This window comes from Carcharodon carcharias, chromosome 20, assembly GCF_017639515.1.
Source record: "Carcharodon carcharias isolate sCarCar2 chromosome 20, sCarCar2.pri, whole genome shotgun sequence".
Taxonomy (NCBI): Eukaryota; Metazoa; Chordata; class Chondrichthyes; order Lamniformes; family Lamnidae; genus Carcharodon; species Carcharodon carcharias.
In genome coordinates, this window is record NC_054486.1 from 81,544,441 (window position 1) to 81,561,833 (window position 17,393).

The 17,393-nt window shown below is 39.1% G+C and overlaps 1 protein-coding gene across 4 annotated transcripts in view; it reads left to right on the forward strand.

Moving 5' to 3' along the window:
• Positions 1-17,356, forward strand: part of mis18bp1 (MIS18 binding protein 1) — a 75,247-nt gene extending 57,891 nt beyond the window's left edge. For all 4 annotated transcript variants that reach the window (XM_041214701.1, XM_041214703.1, XM_041214702.1 and 1 more), the window contains 6 exons: positions 480-658; positions 4,247-4,383; positions 5,853-5,998; positions 6,457-6,535; positions 6,623-6,677; positions 14,551-17,356. In XM_041214701.1, the coding sequence (XP_041070635.1) occupies positions 480-658; positions 4,247-4,383; positions 5,853-5,998; positions 6,457-6,535; positions 6,623-6,677; positions 14,551-14,654 (700 nt within the window). In that variant the 3' untranslated portion in view covers positions 14,655-17,356. The remainder of the gene's footprint in view (positions 1-479; positions 659-4,246; positions 4,384-5,852; positions 5,999-6,456; positions 6,536-6,622; positions 6,678-14,550) is intronic.
• Positions 17,357-17,393: the final 37 nt, after the last annotated feature.

The following is a 17,393-nucleotide window of genomic DNA, read 5'->3' on the forward strand; positions in this document are numbered from 1 at the left end:
GATATTGGCAGGAGAGTAGGAAGGTGTACAGTGTACTGAGGGTTAGGTTAGGGATTTAAGACAGCAGGGTACCTGAGAGGGGAGAAGTGGAAGGAGGCATGACAACAGAAGAGAGGGGTAAAGAGAAAAGTTTTTAAAAAAAGGAGGAAATAGAAATGATGGGCTCTGATTCAAAAAGGTAGCCAAATTACCGAGGCAAATGGACTTTTAGGAAATGCCTGGCAAAGCAGATATTTTAAGATGCGCTGTGCCTTTTTATTTCTACAGAGAGTAATATAGGTGGTCAGGGAAATACCTATCATGTCACAATAATCTTCAGTGATAGACTTAAATGTTTTTCTTTTGCTTTGTGACTTAATTTGGTTTACTCCAGCTGTACATGTAGAATGTTTTTTAAACAAAAACATTGCAAGTTGGTGGCCTTTACTTGACTTGGCGATAACTTTAACAAGGTTTCAAATTGATTTTTGTCCTGCTAGAACTGTTGCAGCATTACCAAAACATAAACATGGTTTCTGGGAAGCGGTTGCAGCATCTGTTGGAACTCATTCTGCTGAGGAGTGCCAGCAAAAGTACACATCTGAACATCAACTGAAATTGTCCAAAAGACCTGATGTGAAGCAGAAGAAAAAATGTTCCAGTAATAAAAACAAGCAAGGTTGGAATGCATATGCTTAGAGATGGTTTGTTAGTATTTAAAGCAGTTCAGAATTTTTTTATCATTGGCAACATTGCCAGCTATTTTCAGAAAGGGTAAAACGATGAAAAAGTAGGCCAACATAATACATGCCCTTTTTAAAAAAAAATACTGTTATGTAGTGGCCAAGGTTTTGCTCATAAGCAGTGCTTGAAGAGAAAGATTTTTTTTTGAATATCATATAAGATTTAAAAGGGCCTTCAGAAATTCACTCTACTACACCCATCAACTTAAATGTAGGAGTCATACCTAGCACAAAGGAAGATGGTTGTCACTGTTGGAGGTCAGTCATCTCAGCTTCAGGACATCACTGGAGAAGTTCCTCAGGGTAGTGTCCTCGGCCCAACCATCTTCAGCTGCTTCATCAACGACCTTCCTTCCATCATAAGGTCAGAAGTGGGGATGTTTGCTGATGATTGCACAATGTTCAGCACCGTTCGCGACTCCTCAGATACTGAAGCAGTCCATGTTCAAATGCAGCAAGACCTGGAGAATATCCAGGCTTGGGCTGACAAGTTGCACCGCACAAGTGTCAGGCAATGACCATGTCTAACAAGAGAGGATCCAACCATCACCCCTTGATGTTCAGTGGTATTACCATCACTGAATCCCCCACTATCAATGTTCTGGGAGTTACCATTGACCAGAAACTGAACTGGACTCACCATATAAATACTGTGGCTACAATACCAGGTCAGAGGCTAGGAATCTTGCGACGAGTAACTCATCTCCTGACTCCCCAAAGCCTATCCATCATCTACAAGGCACAAGTCAGAAGTGTGATGCATTACTTCCCACTTGTCTGGACACCGACCAGGACAAAACAGCCCACTTGACTGACACCACATTCACTCCCTCCACCACCGTAGTACAGTAGCAGTAGTGTGTACCATCTACAAGATGCACTGCAGGAATTCACCAAGACTCCTTAAACAGCACCTTCCAAATCCACGACCACTACTATCTAGAAGGACAATGGCAGCAAATAGATGGGAACACCACCATCTGGAAGTTCCCCTCCAAGTCACTCACCATCCAACTTGGAAATATATCGCAGTTCCTTCACAGTCGCTGGGTCAAAATCCTGGAACTCCCCTCCTAACAGCACTGTGGGTATACCTACAACACATGTACTGCAGCAATTCAAGAAGGCAGCTCAGCACCACCACCTTCTGAAGGGTAACTAGGGATGGGCAATAACTGCTAGCCCAGCCAGCGAAGCCCACATCCCATGAATGAATTTTTAAAAAACTATATTGCTACGTGGGATTTCCATACAGCTGCGATTGCAGCGGATGTGGTGAGCCAGCCAAAAGTCTAATAAATTTGCAGCACCAGTAAATCCTGCCAACAGGCAGGACTGGAAGATCCCACCGTAAATGTTTGCATTCAATGTTCCAGTGTTCTATATGGACAGAAAAACATTGCCAAAAATCGCAATCCTCCCTCCCCTAAAACACAAACGAATATTCTTTGCTAATGCACTTAACTACCTGTAACTATTGAATCATTTTCATTCCTTTTACTCATCAGTTGCATGTCAACAGGATTGCCACAAGTAAACTTGGTTATTTTGGAAAAGGTGGAAGCAAAACAGCTTTTTGTCATTAATAGAGCAAATTTATTCAGTTGCTTTTATATAGTGCCTTTACTGTAGAAAAATCTTAAACCATGTTCCATGTATAATCAAAAATGAGCATCAAAACAAAGGTTATATGAGTAGAGGCAACCAAAAGCTTGATCAGGAAGGTAGGTTTTATTGAGGATCTTGGAGGTAGAGGGTTAAACACACCACCACCACCATGTTTGTCTTATCACAATATTTTTAGCCACATACATCATACTCTCCAAATTCCCTCCCTAAACATTGCCTCCCCTCTCAGCTCCATTTTTAGCATGCTATTGGTCGCCCATCCTCTGTCCTTTGGCTTTCTCTTGTTTCTTTGCCTCAGTAAAGTACAATGGGAACTTTTTGCTACATTAAACACACTATATATGTTGCTATTGAATAAGTAATTCCAGGTTTGTTTTACATTGTTTATAAATCTTGTTTTTAATCATTGATGCATGAAGAAAGAATGATTATCAGGTTCAGACATTAAGAGGTTAAGTACTGTCACCAATGCTGCTTTACAGAAAATGTACTAATGTTTGAATATTGCTGAAAAGGGGCATGTTGCCGAAGCTTTTTCTCTTGCACTCATCAGGTCAAATGCAAGAATGCCAAATTTCAAACTATCACAGTTTATACTACAGGAGAAAGGGGTGCTGATTGGTTGGCAAGTTAACTCTGGCTGAGCTGTTACCATGGAAAAAGCAGCAGGGAACTATAGGCTCCCCAAGCTTCTGGGTGATTCAAAAAAGGTGTAAGGCTTGAACATATTGCTTTGTTTGTAGAGAATGGATCCCTGTCTATGAATGAATGTCATTTCCAATAGCTTAAATGAGCCATTTATGTGCACAACTGATTATCTTAAATTGTTTTTTTAGTGTAGCTATTAGCATACTCAGGATTGTTCAGCAAGTGCTGCCCTATTGCAGAATCATATTGGCTGTTTCACGCTGCTACTATACGAGTGGTATTTTGCACTAACAAGATGCTGCTGTCAGTCCAGAAAGATATTCTGCCTACCACACAATTGAGCAACGTAGAGTATGAATTTCTGTTCAGCACCAGGGCGATGCCAGGTACATGGGCAGTAAGTCCCAGTGGTTGGCTGATTGAATCAAACAGCATGTTCCTCAGTTGTTCGTAGTAGACAGAGTACAGACCAGACCATGTTTGCAAGACCAAAAACAAAGCATCTACTATTAGATGTAATTCAAGTTATGCACTACCAATGCTTCTTGATTAGGGCCTTTGTCTTGTGTAACTGTAATGTACCCGATTCACTCCGCACTTTCAGGGGAGATGGTGGCGTAGTGTTAATGTCACTGGACTAGTAATCCAGAGGCCCAGGCTATTGGTGGGCTGGCATGACGATTCCACCATTGCAGTTGGTGGAATTTGAATTCAATTAATAGATCTGGGGTATAAAGCCAGTCTCAGTAATCACAACTATCATGGATTGTTGTAAAAATCCATCTGGTTCAGTAATGTGCTTCAGGGGAGGAAACCTGTCATCCTTACCTGGCCTGGCTTACATGTGACTCCAGACCCACAGCAATATGGATGACTTTTAACTGCCCCCTGAAATAGCCTAGCAAGCTACTCAGTTTAAGGGCCGTTTGAGATGGGCAACAAATGCTGGCCTTGCCTGTGATACCCACATCCCATGAAAGAAAAAGAAAAATCGACAATAAATAACTATATTAAACATTTCACAAAGATGTCCCTTACATTTTTCTTTCAAAACAAACCTTGCAAAATAAAATTAGCAACTACTTATTAATACTTTTAGAATTATTTCCTGCTTTAATCAAGATGCTTTATGATTGTAAAAAAAAATGTGCTAAAATTTTCAGATTGAAGTGATTAGTCCAGATAACCATACATTTGCAAATGTTGGTTTCACAGCACAGTTATTTAATATATAATATGCTTTACAGAAGAATCTGTGAAAATTGTTGCTCAGATTGGAACACTGAAAAGAAAGCAGCAAGTAAGGTCCTTCCTGGAATGCTTGCCAAAGGATGACCATGAAGATCTTTTTAATGATATGGTATTGCAGCATAAAAGAATAAAGGTGAGGGACTTTTAAAAACTTCAGGTTAACCTTCAGTTATAAAACCTTCAGATAATCCAACCATTCTTCTTGCATCAAAATAATTGTCTAATGCTTCTTTTATTAAAAGCAGGTTGAAACATAAGAACAAGGAAGACTTGCTACAATATAGAGAGCTTCATTTTTTTTGAGACCTCTCCTAGAGTACTGTGTATAGATTTGCTCTCCTTAGCTAGGGAAGGATATACTTGCCTTAGTGGGAATGAAACAAAGGTTCACCAGATTGAATTCTGAGCTGGGAGGGTTGTCTTGTATGGAAAAATTGAGTAGAATTAGCCCATATTCTGAAGCACACAAGAATGAGAGGTAATCTCATTGTAACATCTAAAATTCTTGGTGTTTGTGACAAGGTAGCGGCAGTTTCCCCTGGCTGGAGAGTCTTAAATTGGGAGTCATAGTCTCAGGATTAGAAGTCAGTCATTTAGATGAGATAAAAAATTTCACTCAGGGGTTTGTGAATTTTCAGGATTCTCTACCCCAGAATCATTGAGTATATTCAATACTGCAAACAATCGATCAAAATAACAAAGGGAATCAAGGGATTATAAGGTATGACGGGAAAGTGGCATTTGGTAGACGTTCAGCTATGATCCTAATGAATGGTGAAGGAAAATCAAGAGGCTGTATGACCCACTTGTACTCCTTTTTTAATATTATGAAACAGTTAGCATAGTGCTTTTTGATCTTTCATTCTTTCAAATGTTTTGTGTTTTTATCTGTTTATGTAACTTAATGCAGAAATCTCTGAAGGGCAGGACAGGTTTTGGTCACTTGGAAGATAGTAACCCTTTAAACAAAATTGCAGTGCTATCAAAATGCTGCAACTTCTGACTATTTGGGTGAAAGTCCTGAGGCTGAAGGCAGTAGCCTTTTCTTTATTCTAAATGAAAAACTCATCATTAAATTTGTGTAATTAATTCTAAGAGTGTGTATAAAAAAATTAAGGATAGCTTTTATCTAGGAGTTCATATAACTCAATATATAGGGCAAAGGTACACTTCATAGTATGAACAATTTTATTAATGTAGCCAGCATACAACTCCATTTAGAAACAGATTTTTAACAACAATTCAGCTGTCTCTGGTGCAATCAAAATTGTAATACCAAGCACTCATCTCTCCTAAGATCTGCACATGCTATTTAATTAGCCAATGTTACCAGGAAGTGACACTATCTAGCTTAGTGGGGGGAAAAAAACTAAATTCTCCACATTATTGTATTATGTAATATATATTGGTTTAAATGTCAAAATAAAAATCATTAAGAAGTCAAGTATTTTAAAATTATTCATTATGGATACAAATTTTTAAATGCGAAGTTAACTATATGGTGCAAGTAATAAATTCCTAATTCTCAAACAAATGCTAATTATTTCAGAATTACAAATTTTGAGTTTCAACATTTATTTTCCTTTTCATAACATTGTGCAGCTTCCCAGCTTTCCAAGCAATCAAGAGGATGATGATAACTTCACACTTCAGACAAATCCAACTACTCCATCTTCAGTAATCTTTCCTTTGGCAAAGACACCACAGTGGAATCACATCAGTCCTCGAATGTTGGGACCCACTGATACGTAACTAACCCAACAAAAATATGCTTTACTATTGCCAGGAGACTTTATAATCTAGTAATGGAAGGAGGATTGTGAGAATACTTGTTCAATATCTGGTATTTCGCATCTTAATATTCATGCTTACACACAGCTTGGAATCATGTAAAGTTTTTTATTGCATCTGCAAATTATTCTTTTTTCAATGCTAACAACTCTCCTTCATTTTGGTTCATTGAAGCAATATTTCATAAGTAGGCATTCATGTGATCCATTCTTAGACATTGTAGTGATAATTTTCTAATCACATAAGATCAAAAATTTGCCAGGGAGTATAAGTGCAATATTTCAAATTCCAAAGCTTCATGCTCAGGAATTTTTGTACCAACCTGGAGCAACACTAGCTTGCCTTCGTGTATACACATCTTGAGAGTATTTTTCTACAACATATTGGAATAACCATTATTTATTGTCTTTTGTAGTGCTAATGATGACAGATATGTTTATCAACTGCAAAGAAAATGCAAAAAGAAGAATTGGTCCAAAGTCCATAAAAAATTGGTAGGAAACAAGTGACTAAACTGTTTATTTGAATAATTAAGAAGCTTTATATCTTAGTATTTTAAGGCCTAATGATTCTTATTTCAGAAACCAGCATTTTGTACGTCACCATCTAGATCAAAATCATCATGTTTAAAAGAAGGTAAGAGAGTACACTTTCTGTTAGCAGTTTCTTGTTTCCGTTCCTCCCACATGTGAGTGTGCAAATAGGAAAATTTGAAAAGCAGTTTTGCGTTTTAGACTTTTCAACCAGAATCCAAATGACTTCCTGATAATTGCAAGACCATTGGTATCAGTTATCAGTACATGCTATAAGTAGCAAACTTAAGGGACATTTGTTTTTGTAAAATTGCTTTTGCTGGATTTATTTTGCATTTTTGAAATTTTTTGTCATGATTTTGCTACTTAAGTTTTGTATGTCTTCAGCAGTCTTCCTGTCACTCCATGTTTTTGTGGCTAGTGAAATCTAAGTTCAGGAAATTGGAAAGGAAAGCAACCTGTAAAGATGGTGACATTCATGCAAAACCAGGTGATGCAAACACTGAATATAAAATGATGCAACCAGGATACAGAGAGAATCTTATTTCATTCCTGCGGAAGGTTTAGATGTTATCATGTTCTGCACTCCATATTAATTTTTAATATCATTGGTTGCCACTGGATCTGATTAATGCACAAATTGCAGCTGAGGTTTTGCCCTGTTGCAAGAGCTAGTTTTAGACATCCCTACAGTTTGTTTCCCATCAGGATTATAGTTCTTATAGAAACTGTCCTATCACAGAACTTTGTCAGCAGTCATTGTGCTTTTCCATGTCCATGCTTAAAAATTGGTTTCATAGATTTTATGACCTAAAGTTTTTATCCAAAGAAAAGTACTGAAAGGCTTTCCACTTGTAGGATATTTCCCCAGAATATGTTAAGTCCGATAGTAAATATAAAGAAGTGGCAGTGAATTGGTAGGACTGAGGTCCAAGCAAAAAGGATACTTTAACTTTTTTTTTTAAATCATGTACCACATTTGTTACAAAAGCAAAATACTGCAGATCCTGGAAATCTAAAATAAAAACAAAAAATGCTGGAAATACCCTGCATGCATGACCCCGAGTTTCCTGTCACTTGTCATTTTAATTCTCCATTTTGCTCCCACTCTGAACTTTCTGCCTGTGACCTCTACCTCATCCAATGAAGCTCAGCGCAGCCTGAAAGAACAGCACCTCATCATTCATCTCAGCATTCTACAGCCTTCTGGACTCGATATCAAGTTCAGCAACTTTAGATCATAACCTGTGCCTCCATCTTGTCTGTGTGATTCTTTTTGGGGTTTTTTGCTGGCATGTTTCTTTATCCCTTCATCAGGGATGAGAAATATCTGCCGTTTAGCAGATTTCTGACATTGGCATCTTGGAAATCCGACATTCTAAATATATGTTCCAACTTTCGTACTGAGGTTTTAAAAAAAAGGCAACTCTTCAGTCAGTGAGAACAGGAACTGACTGCAAAGCTGTGATTGGAGGAGCAGTATGTGTGGGACATGCAGAATCTGTGAGGAGCTGCTCCTCCAATCACCAATTCTGTCTCTCCCATGTTAACTGCCCCAACACCTTCAATCACAGGATATAAATTCATTAGAAGCAGTTCAAAGACAGTTCAACTGACTGATATCTGGGATGGGGGTGTTACCTTACGAGGAAAGATTGGGCCTGTACCATTGGAGCTTAGAAGATTGAGAGGTATCTTATTAAACATATAATATTCTGAGGGTACTTGACAAGGTGGATGCTGAAAGGATGTTTCCCCATGTGGGACAAACTAGAACTAGGGGACTGTTTAAAAATAAGGAATCTCCCATTTTAAACAGAGATGAGGAGAATTTTTTTTTCTCTGAGAGTTGTGAATCTTTGGAAGTCTTTTCCCCAGGGGTGGTGGAGGCTGGGTCATTGAATATCTTTAAGGCAGAGGTACATAACCTTTGACTCCCTTGTTAGTCAAGAAGCTATCGGGAGTAGGTGGAATGTGGAGATGAGGCCACAGTCAGAACAGTCATGATCTAGTTGAATAGTGAAGCAGGCTCAAAAGGCCAAATGGCCTACTCCTACTCCTGATTTGTATATTTGTATGTTCCCCCTCTCTCACTCTTGCTGCTTCTCAAAAGACAAAATCTTTGATTCGAGGAACAGCAAGGTGGGAAAAGAGGGAACCTTTGATTGGAGGAGATGAAGCAGTTATTCTGCATAACGAGTCTCACCCATTGAACAATGAAACTTCGACATCCTCTGAAAGGCCGAGGAGAAGAAGCTGAAAAAGAATGAGGTGGCCCGAAGCCCAGAGTGAGGGCTGGAGCAGAGGCATGTACCAAGGCTGGGCTGGAGCGGAGCCATATACTGGAGCTAGGGTGGAGCTCTGTACCAGTGGTGGGGTGATGTTGGAGTGGAGTTGTGTCCTGGGGTTTAGCTAGTGTGTGGGTGTGTACTGGGCTGGGGTCGTAGTCTGTGCTTGTGCAGGGCATCGAACCGGGCTGGGGCTCCATACTGGGCTGGGGCGGGGGCCTGCGCTAGGCCAGCTGCTGCTCTACATGTGCAAGGCTCTCTACATTCGAGTGAGAACTCAGCCTGGGATTGTCATGGCAACACCCAGGGACGCTGCTTTCAGTTTAAGAGGATCGAGCGCTGCTCGGTGTTGCTTAAAGACCGTTGGAAAGGCCAGGCTGTTGCGTTAGTGAGTTGGTGGGAGGGGGATTGCGAAGAGGGGCCGCTGAGTCAGTGCAGGGGAATGTTAGCTACAGAGAGGTTAGTGGTGGGGGAAAAGAGGCTGATTACAATGTTTGCAGGAGGAGGAGAGAAGGGCTCTGCTGTGTCTTCTGTCAACAAGGAATATGGCTGAAACCTAAACGAGTATATAAAGTAACATTTTTACAAAGAACGTTAAAAACATTTTTTGATATTGATATGTATTATATTTTGATATATAATATGCAAACTATAATAGTTATATACTCGATGTTAATGAGCTGTTTTATGGAAGATTTTGTTTTTGCTGATGTCTGAAGTCACGTTCATTTTCAAGAGTTTTTTTCATTATGTATTCTTTCATGGGATGTGGGCATTGCTAGCATGGCCAGCATTTGTTGTCCATCCCTAATTGCCCTTGAAGTGGTACTGGTGAGTTAAAAAAGTTTACAAAGCACTGCTGTAGTCTTGGAGTTAAAGAGTTTTACAGCATGCAAAGAAGCCCTTCGGCCCCTCATGTCTGTGCTGGTGGTCAAGCCCCTATCTACCCTAATCCCATTTTCCAGCACTTGGCCCGTAGCCTTGTATGCTATGGCATTTCAAGTGCTCATCTAAATACCTAAATGTTGTGAGGGATCCTGCCTCTACCACCCTTTCAGGCAGTAAGTTCCAGATACCCGCACCCTCTGGGTGAAAAAAAAATCCTCAAACCCCCTCTAAACCTCCTGCCCCTTTCCTTAAATCTAAGGGGCACTAAGGGGAAAAGTTTCTTTCTATCTACCCTATCTATGCCCCCTCAAAATTTTGTACACCTCAATCAGGTCCCCCCTCAGCCTTATCTGTTGTAAGGTAAACAACCCCAGCCTATCTAGTCTCTCTTCATAGCTGAAACGCTCCAGCCCAGGCAACATCCTGGTGATTATCCTCTGCACCTTCTCTAGTGCAATCACATCCTTCCTATAGTGTGGCAGACCAGAACCGCACACAGTACTCCAGAAGTGGCCTAACTAAAGTTTATACAGCTCCATCATAACCTCCCTGCCTTGTGTTCAATGCCTCGATTAATAAAGGTAAGTATCCCATATGCCACCTTAACCACCTTATCTACCTGTCTTGTTCCTTCAAGGATCTATGGACATGCACACAAAGGTCCCTCTGATCCTCTGTACTTCCTAGGGTCCTACCATTCATTGTGTACTACCTTGCCTTCTTAGTCCTCCCAAAACGCATCACCTCACACTTCTCAGGATTAAATTCTATTTGCCACTGTTCTGTCCATCTGACCAGCCTATCTATATCATCCTATCATGCCATCTGTGAACTTACTGATACCTCCTACATTCATATCTAGATGATCAATGTACACGACAAACAGCAAGGGACCCAGCACCGAACCCTGCGGTACGCCACTGGACGCTGGCTTCCAGTCGCAAAAACAACCTTCCACCATCATCCTCTGCCTCCTGCCACTAAGCCAATTTTGGATCCAATTTGCCAACTTGCCCTGCATCCCATGGGCTCTTAACTTGATCATTCTCCCATGTGAGACCTTGTCAAAAGCCTTACTGAAGCCCATGTAGACTACATCAACTGCACTACCCTCATCTACACACCTAAAAATTCAATCATAGAATTCAGTGCTTTGTTTCGCTTTGCATGTACATAATCCAGCTGATATTCATATTCTGTTTTTAGTATTGTCTTCACCCTGTATTGCATGTACTAACTACATTGGAAGCTGAAATGCTGAGGTCACTTTGGTGATTTGATACACAGTCTTGACAATAATGGAAGGTAAACAAAGGGAAAGCTAATGTTTCTACCACTTAAGTCTAATAATTCCGCCTGTTTGAAGTGACCTTAGAAGTATTTGCATTCACTGCAGATCTTAAAAAGTGCCATAATTACAATATTATATTGTCTCTAACATTTTTCATACTTTTTCGTCTGGTCACGCTCATCCCTGCTTCATGTTGCATTCAGGTGGCTGGCATATAGCCATTCATGGCTCACTGGGACGTAATCTTTGTTTCTTTACCATACCCATTACCATTCTCTTTACTTTTTGCATCATGAAACCTTTTGTCATTTAATCTCTACTGCCCTCCACTCTATCAAAGACCTTCCCTTTTGTTCTTACTGCCCCCTCTTCCTACTGGCTTAAAAACTCATACAAAGGTCATCAACCTGAAACATTAAGTCTGTTTCTCTCCACAGATGTTACCTGATCTGCTGAGTATTTCCAGCATTTTTTTTTGTTTTTATACCACAAAAGAGCTGAACTCCTGAAGTGAGAGTGACTGCCCTTGGCATCAAGGCAGCATTTGACTGAGTGTGGCATCAAGGAGCCCTAGCAAAACTGGAATCCAGGGGGAAGCTCTCCATTGGTTGGAGTCATACCTAGCACAAAGGAAGATGGCTGTGGTTGTTGGAGGTCAGTCATCTTAGCTCCAGGACATCATTGCAGGAGTTCCTCAGGATATTGTCTTCAGCCCAACCATCTTCAGCTGTTTCATCAATGGCTTTCCTTCCATCATAAGGTCAGAAGTGGGGATATTCGCTGATGATTGCACAATGTTCAGCACTATTCATGACGATTCAGATATGAAGCATGTCCAAATGCAGCAAGACCTGGACAATATCCAGGCTTGGGCTGACAAGGGGCAAGTAACATTCTCCAACAAGAGAGAATCTAACCATCGCTCCTTGACATTCAATGGCATTACATCACTGAATCCCCGCTATCAACATCCTGGGGATTACCATTGGCCAGAAACTGATCTGGACTAGCCATGTAAATAAAAAACAAAACAAAAATACCTGGAAAACTCAGCAGGTCTGGCAGCATCTGCGGAGAAGAACACAGTTAACGTTTCGAGTCCGAATGACCTTTCAACAGAACTAAGTAAAAAGATGACAAAGTCTGTACTCAGCATCGCCTTCCTAATGATAAAATTAATAACCAAGAAGAAAATGAATGAGGAGAGTATGCAACTTTGCATTACTCTTATGTTGATGGAAAAGGAGTCCATGATTACCATGTTAGTTTTGACACTGCAGCTAGAGTTGTGATATAAAACTTTGAAGATGTTGATATACTGCTCCGGAATCCCATACTGTCTTGCGATATACCAGGGTGACTGCTGGTGGAGGCTACCAAAAGCCTTCTTGAAATAAATTAAATTGATAACCGGTAGCTTCTGATACTCCAGGTCCTGCTCTGTGATGTTCCTGAGCGTAAAAATATGCTCACAGCATGATCTGCTAACCCGGAATCCTGCTGATTCTTTGCAAAGGGTACTGTCTACTTCTGTTTTCAATCTGTTGAGGAGCACTATGCTGAAGACCTTACCAGGCACTGACAGCAGTGTTATGCCCCTCCAGCTGTTGCAGTCGTTGAGCTTCCCTTTCTTTGGCAGCTTGACAATTACTCCTCGCCTCCAGTCATCTGGGATGGCCTCCGCAGTCCAGATCTTGTTGAAGAACAATTGAATCAGATTGAGGGGAAAGTAATGCAATTTTTAAAGTATTTGTTCTAAATGTGGCTTTTGAGGACTTTGTATCATCATTATTGTACTTCCAGAGATCACTGTCAACCTCCAGAACTGGGGAGCTCTTTGGTTGATGAATTGGACTTTCCATTTTCTTTTGAGAAATATTTTAAAAGAATTTTGAAAAGTAATTGAATAGTACAAAGGCCACATGTGAGATGAAATGAGAGGAGAGCTTTGAAGCTGAAGAGTAGGATAGGAAATAGCCTGGAAAGGATGAGATGTAAAGTGGCAAAAGGCAGCAGAGAAATGGTTTGACACAGCAGAATGAGCAGGGAAGGTAAAAGGAACAGGATACGAAGAGGGAGTGGGGCCTCAGTAAGGAGCCCGAAGGATCAAAAGAAAGGAAAAAACAGTGAGATGCAGAGGAGGTGGACAGAAGAATGGGAAATGCAGCAGCGCCATCCTGTAATAAGGAGACCTATTATAGGGTATGAGCCAAATGTTTGTACAGGATTTTTTAATTATAAATGTTTAGAAGCTTTGTTTCGGTCATGATTTGTACTGTAAGGAACTTGTTAGAAGTGCACGCAATATGCAAGACCTATAGATATGTATTTTTGGTTGGTTGGTTTTGCTCTTCAAGATACCGAGCACATTTCAGACATTCAGCATTAGCACCAAATCACAGGATATATCCAAAGGAAAGCTTTCTCCACTTTGCCCTACTCATTTAATTGACCATGAGGAGCACCCCTGACCTTCAGTGCCAACTTTGTAACCCAAAGTATGGTGGCCAATTAATGTCAAAATTACAATAATTTTGCGTTGACCTTGCTTGCAAAGAAATTGAATAAAACTATGCAAAACCTTTAACTTCTTGGCAGAAGAGTCATCACACCATTGAGCCCAAATCATTAAGTAAAACATTTGCTTTTATTTCAAACAGTGAAGCATCAATTGAATACGGTTGACATAAATGTTTTTCAGGCAAGACTGTCAGAATCCATACAATTATATCATTAGAGCTAATAGTTGCAATTTTGGCAATGCTGTTTTAAATGTCTTGGTTTTGATTTATATTTGATTTTGAATTGTCACACATTAGTGAATGTTTTGATATGTATGATCTTAAATTTCAGATGTCTTCACCTAATGTACAATAGTTTTGTTTCAGTATTTTGGAAGAAATATGAAGGATTTTGTTTGGTTGTATGACGAGGCCCATTGAAATATTCTCAAATAGGAACTTGCTACTTAAGATTGGGATCCTAAAATTCAAACTCAAACCCAGAATGTATTCAGCACTGCACAGCACTATTTTCTGTCCAACCATCTAAATATTTCTGTTGGGTCACAGGCCTTAATTAGATAAATATATATTAAAGCATAGGCTTCCTAATCTACTGAAACATTTCTACTTTTTGGGCTATCTCCAGCAACATGTAAACCGTTTGGCAGTGATACAGTAGAAACTTATCTCCAGAACAGTACTAGGTCAGAAATACCTGCCATGCTACATAATTTAATCTATTAAGAAGGAAGTTAACTGAGACCAATGGTTGCTAATAGACATGTAAGCCTCATTATCTTCTGCAAATTAAATGGAAGCAATTGGTGAGGTTATTGAAATGATTTACGGGTTGAGCCCATTTTTTAAAAACACAGTGCACTCTGTAAGGCCTGTGAAACAACATCAATCCTGTGTACACAGTAAGGTGTTAACTATAGGTGTGCAGGTCTACTCGTAATTTTGTGCTAAGTGCAATAGCTTTTAAAACTTATGAATATTTTTCAGGTGCAGAGAGATCTAATATAAGAAAACTTCTCAAGAATGGAGAAAACCCTCCATCAGATGATGATAAAGAGGATGAAGATTACTACTTTTCAGTTACTGAATAGGTTTTAATTTATAATAAAGTTAATCTTCCTGAAGTTGAAGTACCCAAGTTGTGTCCAGAGACTGCATAATCTTGTTAAATTTGGATGCTGAAATCACGTTTGTCATCCTATTAAATATTTCAGAAGTTCAGGTTGCTCTTGTTAATGGTTTTTAAATGCAGTGAAAATGTATATAAATGTATAAAAATGCATTCAGCAAGTTTTAAGTTTTGTAATGAGTTTAAATTATAAATGAAATGATATTGACTCCAATTTAAACTTAATTCCTCAGTCTCTGCTTAGTTCATGTATCTATAGTGACAGTTTTTAGTATGTGTGCCTGAGTATTCTATCAATGTGCTATACATGTATTGGGATTCTTCATGCTGAATTAGAAGATGGATGCATCTGAACATTATGATGCATCATGTGATGAGCTGTTGCTGCAGTTTCACAGCATAACCCATTTTATTTACAGCTAGAAGGAGCAGCATGTTTTGAACAGGATTGTTAATAAAACAATTCTCTGTTAAACACCCTAGGATATGTTCATGTGTTAATATTTCTTGACTATAAAAGGGGAAAAGTAGCCAAACCATTCATTCCTGATCTTTATCAAGTGACTCTTCATAAGAGTGCAGATTGTGGAGAAAGTGTATGATGTGTAGATATTAGTGGAGCATACAGTCAGATTCAGTTATAATGCCCCATATGGAATAGATGATCTGCCAACATATTTTACTGCACTCCCACTGGCCATTATGCTGTTTTTTTGAATTAAGTGCAGAGAAGCATGCTGTAGAAACAGTTTGCATTTCTTCTAACTGCAGTTTGAACCCATTTCCCTGAAAGTAACAAGTACCACAATAAATTAATGCAACCAGTTGAGTTGAAGGTGCGCTAACCTCTTAAAGCTCTTTTCTGTATTCGTTCTTCATGTGAGAGAAATCTAAGTCATTAATTTTAAATTAAAAAGTTTCATTTGCTTAATATTTTATCTATTGTCCTTTTATACATGCTCTGGTAACAAGCACTTTCAAAAAGGAAGGTAACTGAAACGAATGGTTGCTGATGGACATATAAGCCTCACTAACTTCTGCAAATTAAATGGAAGCAATTGGTGAGGTTATTGCGAGAATTTACTGATTCAGCCCATTTTTTAAATACTCTGCACTTTGCATTGCATGTATAACACATTAACCCCGTGTGCACAGTAAGGTGTTATATGGCAGAGTATTGAAGCCCTAAACATACTGCTCCACAGTGGTAGGTGAAATGAGCACTTAATCCTCCACTCACCCAGTTTATTTCATGTTATTGTTATGGGGGCACCAAAGAAATGCTAAGCAATTGCCCATGGTGAAAGGATAATTGTTCTTATGTACCTGCCCTGATCTGTTCCTGAGTGGGATTAAAGGATATTTGAGCTCATGTCTGCCAGAAGTGCAGTGTAGCACAGATGGATGTGAGAAAGGAAAGGGGCTGGATGAGAATCTTCTTTTAACATTGTGAATAAAGAATGCTGCAAAGCTCTTAAGACTAGCTGCTTGCAAATCATTTCGCCATGCTAATTTAGCCCCCAGTGGTCAATTCTAATAATCCAAATTCACATTAAACCGGTTAAAATGAGTCTTAAAGGCGTGTCATGTTTAGGTTATGCTGTGTTCCACTTTCAAACGCATAAATTGGACTATTGACATTTTATAGATAGGCTCTAAAGTAATGTATGTACAGCAGTAGCTCGTAAATTTCACCTGCCATGGAAAATTAATTTCATTTCTTTCATATTATTCATATATCCAATGAAACCTGCTCCAGCCAGAGTCCATGTATAAGATAAGCCAAAATAAGGCAAGTTGTTTAACTTTGACAATGAACACAAGTATGTACAAAATAATATTGCTTAAAGCATGTGTAGATATTAAAAGGGAGGCGAAGATGGTTTGGGATTAAGTAACACCTTCATAAGGGAGCTAAAAAGATATTTGTTAATAGGATTATAGAAATAAAAGCGCTACTTGATTTCCCCCCCACCTTGGATAGTAAAGGGAGAGATTAATATTTCTTCAGAGGGTTGGATGAAGGATCCCATGACCAGAAAGTGATATCTGGAGAGTATATGGTTAAGCATCTGATTTTTAAAAAATATATACTTTTTGGTTTTATTTAATTTCAAGTAATATAGATTTAAGATTTTAAGAATAGGCTTTTTCCTGAGTACAAATGGTGGACAAGATGCCCTCATCTACACACACCAAGTTGCTACATAAATGTTAATTTACAGATATATATTTCCTAACATCCATATGTGAAGAAGACTAGCCTGAGGGAAGTATGCAGAAGAAGCATCAACTGTTGCAGGTCCTTTTCCCCATGTCAACTATGATATGAAGTCCTGGCATTTCAATGGCTGCAAAAGAAAATGGCTTTGCATGAAAGTTGTTTCATAACATAACTATGATGGTTTCAACTGCTAGTTTTTAGTTTTGACAAATCAAGGCTGCAATGTATATCATCTCATCCTGAAAAACTGTTCAGTTCAGAAAAAATGTTTTTCTGATTGGTCTTAGGAACTATTTCATTTCAAGAGTCTGATTAAAAAGTCAACTTTCTGTAAAGGGTCTCTTAACCCTAGTAGATAAATTCCAGTTTGTTCTTATAAATACAGTTTTTAGATTTCCTGTATCTTTCTATGTATTTCTGTAAATAAAGGCAGAACAAAGTATAGTCTACTGTTTTTAATGTAATTTGGCGATATTT